Source organism: Canis lupus, chromosome 25, assembly GCF_011100685.1.
Source record: "Canis lupus familiaris isolate Mischka breed German Shepherd chromosome 25, alternate assembly UU_Cfam_GSD_1.0, whole genome shotgun sequence".
NCBI lineage: Eukaryota > Metazoa > Chordata > Mammalia > Carnivora > Canidae > Canis > Canis lupus.
Window position 1 is genome coordinate 27524693 of NC_049246.1, and position 9318 is coordinate 27534010.

General features: G+C 47.3%; 1 protein-coding gene across 1 annotated transcript; it reads left to right on the forward strand.

Moving 5' to 3' along the window:
• Positions 1-5542: 5542 nt before the first annotated feature.
• On the forward strand, positions 5543-6032 carry LOC106557771 (60S ribosomal protein L32-like). Its single transcript, XM_038573067.1, has one exon. It carries the CDS (start codon positions 5568-5570, stop codon positions 6015-6017), a length of 450 nt encoding a protein of 149 aa, XP_038428995.1. The 5' UTR covers positions 5543-5567; the 3' UTR covers positions 6018-6032.
• The last annotated feature ends 3286 nt before the right edge of the window (positions 6033-9318 follow it).

Below are 9318 nucleotides of genomic sequence, written 5' to 3' on the forward strand. Positions count from 1 at the left end.
TTCTTTTAAATCCTGATGGTCTCTTCTTAGAGAAAATGAGACCAATAAGGAGCCAGAGTAAGCCTCTGATGGAGTGGGATGTGGGGAGAAGTGGGTGTCCCCCCCTGCTCCTGGGTAAAACTAGATGCTTCCTGTGTCATGACCACCCAATGGCAAAGAATTCTATGGCCTGAATTACAGCCTCCCTGCTCTGACAGGTCCCAAGTCCCTTCTTCACCTCATCTGGGACACTTGGCCACTCATAGTGCATGAAGGCACACACACACACACACACACACACACACACGCATGCAAACATGAACATCCATGCACACAGAAACATGCATTCAGACAGAAACATGCATGCGGGCACAAACATGCATGTGGGCACACATATGCACACACATGGCAAGGAATTCCGGGGGTAGATTATGGCTCCCCATCAGCATCCTGGCATTCATGGGAAGTCTTGCTTACCCTACACTTTGTGTGGCCTCTGTGGGTCAGAATTAGTAGCCTTTCTGGCTATCATTAATCCCTAAATGTCCCAACCCTTTATGTCCCTCCCTATCAGCAGCAAGACCACTTCTCTCAATGTACTATCCATCTCCCAAAAGTGGCTCCTGACCTCCATTCAGCCTGTTTCTGTCATTGGCATGAATATCATTATCCTTGCATGCAGGCCTTACTGACTTACGTGAGTTTTAAGAGCCCTTAACTAAGAATCCATGGGTGGCCATGTTGGGATTTAGGCCTCCCAAGATGCCAAGGGGTTTTGTACTGAAGAGACTGCTGAGGTGGCAGGACATGCTTCTCTGAGGATTCCAGGGCTTTCTAGTTGTTAGCCCTCAATTCAATTCATTCTTCAACTTCAGATCCCTCTGTTCTTTCTTTCTATTTATTGCTCTATTTCTCTTGCCATTGACTCTTCATAGAATCAATGAGATCCTGGAGATCCTCTTAGAGAAAGGGTACTCCATATCCACCATTATGGGCTGAACTGTGCTTCCCCAAAATTCATATATTGAAGTTCTCAGCTCTAGTATCTCAGAATGTGATAGTATTTGGAGACAGGGCATTTCAAAGGGTGATTAAGTTAAAATGAGGTCATATGGGGAGGGCCCTAATCCAATATGACTAGTGCCTTTAAAAAAAGAGAAGTTTAGGACACAGACATAGACCCAGACAGAGGAAAGGCCTTTGTGAGGACTTTGTGAGGACCCAGGGTGAACATAGCCATCTATAAGCCAAGGAGAGAGGCTCTGCAGAATGCAACCCTGCTGACACTTTGATGCTAGACTTCTAGCCTCAGAACTATGAGAAAATAAATATCTATTGCTTAAGACCCCCACCCACCCTCACCTCCTAGTGCATGTTGGCATGGCAGCCCAAGCAGATCAGTATGCCCTCTGAATGCATGGATGACTCAGAACACACAGCCCATCAGGTGAGGAAGAAAGGCTGTTGAGGTGTGTGCTTAGCACAGTGCAGGTTGCTGTGGGGAGTCCGGGAGGATGCTGTTGACCTGTGGGCTCCATGAAGGTAGGGCCATCATTCTCCCTATATCCTGTCACAGCCCTCAAATGCATGAGTTGAACTGAGGCTCCGTCTTGTGAAAACTTTCTTTCCAACTAAACTACAGAGTAGAGACCTAAATGTCAGAAACTTCTCAGAAACACCTGGGACATTTACCTTAGTGGGGGAAAATAAGGCATTTCAAAAAGGGGCTGTACTGTTGCAGAGTGCAGGGACAAGAACTTCTTAGAACCTTTCAGGCAGAAAGCCTCATGGAGGTGGGCATATGGGTGTTGTCAGGTGGGAGGTAGAACAAATTGGCTGAACGTCCAGGCAACCTGTGCATTTTCTGAGCTGGAACCAGGATGTCAGGAGAGAATACATGAGGCATAAGGGACCAGCTTAGGGAAGAATGGATCACAATGTACAGGGTGTTAGGAAGAAAGAGCAAGCAGAGTAATTCCAAGGGTGAAGACAAAAAGTTATTGAAGCTATAGATCTCACTATGGAAGGAGCCTTAAGGTCCCTCAGGACTGCCTATCATCTGCAGGCTTGCGCCTTGCAGGGCCAGCCAGCCTCAATATAAACAGGTAAGAGGGAGAGAACACTGCTCCAGGAGTCCAGAACCCTCAGTTGTGGTCCTGGCTTTGCCATGGGCTCCCTGTTTGGCCTTGAGCTTGTCATAGGGTGAGCCTGTGCTTCATGGTCCCATAATGCCTGGTCTCAATGGTACCTGTCACCCTCTGGCTCCACCTTACTCTGGCTCTGCTTTTAGTGATGTGGTTCACTGCTTTCTCAGGGCTCACTTTCAACAATGGGGAGCATCCTTTATTAATAGGAAGTAGACTTCAAGTAGCTTGCACCCTAGTCCAAATTCTGCTCTTTCAGTTACTCAGAGTAAACCTCTCCCCAGCTCCATGACAGTCCCCAGTATGTCAAGGAACCCCCATTATGGCCCCCTGGCCAAACCCCTCCAGGCCAGAAGTCCCATGTCTACTCCACTACCCTACCCTTGACCCAACTTTCAGGCCTTTCTTAGCTTGCAGTCCTCTTCTGGGTGGTCAGTGTTCCTCCAAAAGTGTGTGTTTCCTCTCCTCATGTGTCCTGTGGTGGGTGACATGTCAGCCTCTTCTAGGGAAAACCCCATTTCCTAACAGCCCATTTCTACCTCCCAGGACTCGGGCTCTCCAGTGTCTAAATCCACGATCCCAAATTGCTTCTGTCCCTAGCCCTTCCTGGGGTCATGTGTTTCTGTCTCCAACAATACTGGGGAGATGAGTGGGGGTCGGGGGCCTCGGTCCTACTTGGGAGGCCTGTGGTTGAGAAGACCCCCCTCTCCTGCTCTTCTAAGGGTTAACAGAGTCCTGAGCCAACAGGGCCAGGATAGGAAGGGGCTCCAGGAAAGGGGAAGGATATCTTGCCTTTTTATCCGGGTTACAATGCTGAAAGTGAGCCAGTTGGGGGAGGAGCTGGAGCCTGAAAACAACCGCCCCCAAATAAAATTATGAATGGGCTGCCTCTACAACAATACTGAAGGTGTGGGGAGGGGGGAGCATTGGGTCTGTTGACAAGCAGCAAGGTCAGGGCCCCCGCCAGCACCGTAAACAAGGACTCACAATGCCCTCCTTTCCTCCAGGAGCCAGCTCCTCTCCTGGCCCTGGTCCCCTGGGCCTCGACCTGCTCTGTCCCTCATCCTTGCAGGAGTCTGTCACTGAAAAGCCACCGTTACTTCCTCAGGGAAAGGCCCAGCCTTTTGTGAGCTCTTACTTCCTCCTCCTGTGGGAACCACTCTTGGGGCTGTGACATCTGCTTCAAGGCAGCTTTCTCAGGGGGCCCAAGGTGGGAAAAGAGGAGGGGTGCTGGCTGCAGGGCAGGGGGGCTACAACCTGTCTGGGCTGGGATTGTCATCACGAGGCCTGAGGAGGGAGAACAATGAGGGGAGCCCCAGGGCCCCCCCCTCGGGGTAGATGCTGGTGCAAGCTTCCTCTTCCCACAAGCCTGCTCTTTTGTGTGTGTGTTTATTGGGGGGTCAGGGGAATTCTTTTGTTTGCTTTTGTTTCCCTTTTTTTTTTTTTTTTTTTTGGTTTGGCCTTTGGTTAGCCCCAGGCTCGGACTAGGGAGTGTGGAGGGGCAGTGATGCCACCAGAGTTCTTCGGAGAACTCCCTGAAGGAGTGGACAGAGAACTGGCATGGGAATGAAGGTAGTGATGGCTTTTGTGGGGGAGAGGTTGTGTGGGGTGAGTTTTAGGGTTTCATGGGCCAGAAAAGTAAGATGCTGGGACATAGTCACCAGATGCTTTTATGACCTATAGACCCTTTGAGCTGTGTGTGTGAGGCATCTGTGTAGTGCAACTGAGACCCTTAGCAAAAGCCACACACAAGATAAGTGCTTGATGACTAGCTGAAGGCCATGTGGAGGGGTGCAGGGTCAAGAGCTCTATCTTCAGGGGTATCCTGGAGTCTGTGACTTAGTCACTCCTTAGTTCCATGCTTGGGTCCAAGGAAGCCCTGCCAACATTCTACTGTATATGTCACCACCCGTGCTCCCTGTGGTTGGGACATACATGGTAGACTGATCAAAGAACACCCAAGGGACCCCAGAGAAGTCGCACCACTTGGGAGAGAGACTGTTTTGATTTTAGTTATCTACAAGAGCTCAGGGTGCTGAGAGGCTTAGCTATGATGAGAGCTCCATTTTCTAGAAAAGCTTCCAGCCCCCATGAAAAGAGTGGCAGGAGTCAGAAGAGCAGTTGCCCCTGGTTGCAAAGTTCAACCTGACTTTCCTACCAGCTGAATGTAGGCAAGTTTTCTACCATGCACTGAAGCTTATATAGATGCAGTATGGACATTTCCATTCTCTTGAGCTCGTATCTGAGAGGACATGCATAAGTAATTAAGGTGAAGGGAGCAGTCCTTTTTGGTCCTTAGGGAACAATTTAGAAAGATTTCCCAGGAATTATCTCTGAAAAATTGGAATGGGAGACCTCCACTTCCCTAGCTGAAGTGCCCATGGTTTCTGGGAATGCGTCAGCTTCCTTCCAGAGCTGTGAGTCTTAGCTCTAGCTGCACAGTAGAGTCACATGAGAGGAAAAGCCAAATATCAGATAGCCACTCTGGAAAAGAGTTTGGTAGTTGTTTCTTAAAGGATCAAACATGCAGCTATCAGGTGACCCAGCAATTGCACTCTGTGGGCATTTATCCTAGAGAAATAAAAAGTTATATTCACATGAAAACCTGTACATGAATGTTCTAAGCAGCTCATAGCCCCAAAATGGAAACAACTCAGATGTCCTTTGATGGGTGACTGGTTAAATTAAACCTGGTATGTCCACACCATGAGTTACTGGTCAGTGACAAATACAGTGAGTTATCAACATAGGCAACAATTTGGGGGGCATCTCAAGGGAATTATGCTGAGTAAAAGAAGCCAATTTCAAAAGCCAGTTTCAATAGACTGTCTGATTCCATTTGTATCATTCTCAAAATATCCAAATGTTAGAGATGGAAAACAGATTCGTGGTTGCTAGGGCAAGGAACAGGGATGGTGGGTGAGGCTGTAAAGGGATGGTATGTGAGAGCCTCATGGTGATGGAATGGCTCTGTATCTTGATTGTGGTGGTGGTGGACACACAAATCTACACATGGGCTAAGACTGCATAGAACCACATGCACGTACCTATAAAACTAATGAAATCTGAAGAAGTTCTGTGGATTATACCAATGTCAATGTCTTAGACTGGATATGGTCCTGTGGTTACAATGACATTATCACTGAGAGAAACAAGGTGAAAGGTACACAGGACCTCCTGTACACTATTTTGCAACTTTCTGTGAATCTATCATTATTTCAAACTAAGAAGTAAAAACTACAATCAGAAATGAGACATTCTGGGCTTCATCTCCACCAGTCAGGTGATTGTCAAGCAGACACATAAGAAAAGATCAAGACCTCACTAATCCAAAGAGACACTGGTAGTTTATTTCTTTAAAATTTTTTTTTAAATTTAAATTCCATTAGCCCTCTCTTCCTCGGCGCTGCCTGTGGAGGTGGCAGCCATCGATTGCTGGGCATCATGGTTGCCCTCAGACCTCTGGTGAAGCCCAAGATCATTAAAAAGAGGACCAAGAAGTTCATCTGGCACCAGTCAGACCGATATGTCAAAATTAAGCACAACTGGTGGAAACGCAGAGGCATTGACAATAGGGTACACAGAAGATTCAAGGGCCAAATCTTGATGCCCAGCATTGGTTACAGGAGCAACAAGAAAACAAAGCACATGCTGCCCAGTGGCTTCCGGAAGTTCCTAGTCCACAACGTCAAGGAGCTTGAAGTGCTGCTGATGTGCAACAAGTCTTATTGTGCAGAGATTGCTCACAATGTATCCTCCAAGAACCGCAAAGCCATTGTGGAAAGAGCAGCCCAGCTGGCCATCAGAGTCACCAATCCCAATGCCAGGCTGCGTAGCGAAGAAAATGAAGAGACAGCTTATGTGCGTGTCATATTTGTGTTAATAAAACCATAAAACTACAAAAAAAAAATAAATTCCATTAGCCAACATATAGTATGTCATTAGTTTCAAATGTAGTGTTCAATAAGTTATCAGTTGCATGTAACACCTAGTGCTCATCACACCACATAGACAGTTTATTTCTTACAGTGACAGTGAAAAGGAGAACAAAGGGTGCCATTTCCTAAAGAGCCCTGTCCACCATGCCAGAAGGACAACATGGAGACAAAAGGGGCCAGATGACCGCAGCAGGGGATGTGGGACAGTCTCCTACCAGCTCCTCCCAGGCTCCCATCCCTGGACTGCCATCCCATCACAATCTGTCTTGCCAAGACTCAGACGAGCTGAGCCTCACATTTTGCCTGCATGGCCTATGTGGACCTGTGCAAGGTTGCTAGGGTACCATTTCAAAGCCCCTTTTCCACTGCTCTTTCAGAGTGGGCCTAGGCATCCAATAGTGTAAAAAGCCTCCCTGTCTTCCATCAGTAAGCTGGGATTGGAAGCCCAGGTCAAGCTCTGTAAACAGAGGGCCAGAGGTTTGCATTCTGACTCCGCCAGCGCCATGCCCTCAGGCAATTCAGTCTCTGATTGGACCTCCTCACCTATAAAAGTGGGGATGGCTAGCCCTTAAAAGGAAAGCCATTGATTGTAAGGTTAGGCACTTGCTCCTTGGGACATTCCTGTACTTGCTATTATGAGCACAACCTCTACCTTGCCAGAGAAGTTCTTAGGACAAGCAAAAGTCACCCTCAGTGAGCACAGGTGCCCGTGAGGCTTTCTCCCAGACAAAAGCAGGTTAATGACAAAGCATGAAGAGAAGGGGTGCTGTGGGCAGAACAGGGCACCTGCTAACATATGCCGCAGCTGTGTATCCATGCATAGACACTTCTAGAGCAATTCTTCTCTTAGACCAAGAGAGTCTTTGCATACATACACACAGACCTAAAGGAAGAATATCATTGTCTTCACCTAAACATGGAAACAAATTAAAATGACATCCCAGATCCCAGGTTGTAAGCTTTCTCCTTCATTCAGTGAATTCATTTGTTCTTTCATTCATTCAACCCACAAACATTTTAAATATGCCTCATAATTATTTGGTATTCTTTAATCAACTCTCAACTTTTCATTTGGAAGTGTATGCTCAGGCTTGAACTCTGGGCCATCCAGAAAGCCCCAAATACTTACTTGATATTAGTTATCAGGGCCTGAAATATACAGAAGTAATCAAGAGCACTAACAAGGCTGGGGGCTGGGTGAAGGAGAGCAGAGGACTAGACCTGGGATATCTAGGGAGGCCTGAGTCCTCCTAGTTGAACAGTAGCCTTTGTAGAAGACTCTCCAGAGCCTTTCCTATGTAACATGCACTGTGTATCCCCAGGATAGAGATGTAGCCATAGGAGTTTCCCAAACCCACCCCAACTCAGAGCATTTCATGACACCCTTGGAATGCTCTTTGGGAAATGCTGTCCGATGCCAACAACAAGATCTGTTGGAATAGGGAGGGTGACTCTGGGTGTCAGGAGAGGCTAGGCTCATGTCAAGAACAGACAGGTCAGGCAGCCAGCCAGGTGAAGGGCAAGGGACTGGTAAAGAAAGACAGAGGGTCAGTTAGGAAATTTTTATAGGATTTGGGACAAATGACCTAAAAATGACAGGGAGATATCCTGTCTATTTAGAGGAGGAGACTATTTCTTCCCCCTGAGGTCTGGGGGACTTGGGTACAAGGGTTAGAGAGAAAGCCTGGCTTAAAAGGGAGGTCAACTCAGGAAGAACCAGAAAAGGAGCGTAAATGTCACAGCTGTTAGAGACTGAGATCCTGGGAGAGAAGGGACAGCTCCAGGTTAGATGCAGAGAGTTCCTCAGCTGAGGAGCTTCTAGACAGCTCAGGTGGCATGAGGCCTGACTTCCCCTGACCAGAATCCTCCCTTCCTGGTAAACCTGTCTCCCAGGCAGTCCCACAAACGCGAACATCTGCCACCTAGTGGCAGAGAAAAATGCTGCACGACAGTGGATTTGCATACTGCAGATCTACATTTTCACAGATTTCACGTGGATAATGGAATCTTATTTAGTGCAAGGCATCTGCTGCATAATTATAGGTTGCTGATATGTTCCAGATGATAACATCAGTACATTTGGGAATAGGACTGCTTACTCCCAGAGCTTCACACTCCCGTTCATCCTTCTGTATTTAGGCCCTTGAATTCACAGGAACCTGAAAACTCTCAGGAGAGGGCAGGCTGGAGTCCATGTCCCAAGACCCCCCACCAATTCTGGGGTCCACTCAACGAGGCTGTCTAGTCTTTGTTGTCCTCCAGAGCCCCCCTGGGTGGTGAGTATATCTGCTTCTAATACATGTCTGAGTTAGGAAAAGGCCTACTTGGTGCTGGGCTCTTTCTCCATGAAAATTGCCCAATTATAGTTGAACTATCAAACTATATTTCCACTGTGGGATGCTAGGAGACTTGAAGGCCCTTCAAGTTTCTAGTTCCTAGGTTTTAGTCTCAGTTCTTTGCCAGTGTATTAGGAGCTGTTCTTTGTGGTTAACCACCAGGAGATGTGGCTCTTCTCTTTGGTTTTGCCACTGGTGAAAGCATAGTGTAAAATTCTAGTCAGTGAGGAGACTTGCTTCCTCACCTGCCTAGCTGGACCTCAGAGAAGTGCCTCCTATTCCAAATCCCCTTCACTGTGCCTTAACCAACAATATTTCATTCATTTGTTCATCCATGCTTTTATTGCATGCCTACCAGGAGTGGGGTGCTGGAGAAAGGATAGAGGTCATGAGAAAGTACAAAAGCAGTTAGAACTATGGTGCTAGAAGTCACACTGGAAGTATGCCCAGTTATGGGGGCTTGGTGCAAATGTACCCAACTAGGCCTGGGTGACTATACAGGGTTCCCAAAGATTGACAGCCTAGATGACACTATAAAACATGAAGAGCAGCCAGGCACACAAAAAGCTGGGGAAGGAGAGAAAAGATTGTCAAAGTCGGCTCTGGCCAGTTATCTACAGAGTTGAGAAAGAGTAAGAACTACTAGGGGCCTGATCTCATGGGTAGAGTCCAGAGGCTGACATGAGCAGCAGTCCTTATGTTCCCCTTGAAACTGTAGGCAAGTCTTAAGGTGGGTCTCAGGGAAGTCTAGAAACCTCACTTGAATGGCCCAAACTATTTAACGGCCTTGAACTTGAATGTATTTCTTAAGAATCTTTTGGTCTGGGAGTAATACAAGATTTGGTAGGACATTTGGGACTTCTCCAGAAAGACTGGGTTTCTGAAATGGAATGGAAATTTGGGAGGGTAGATAAATTGATG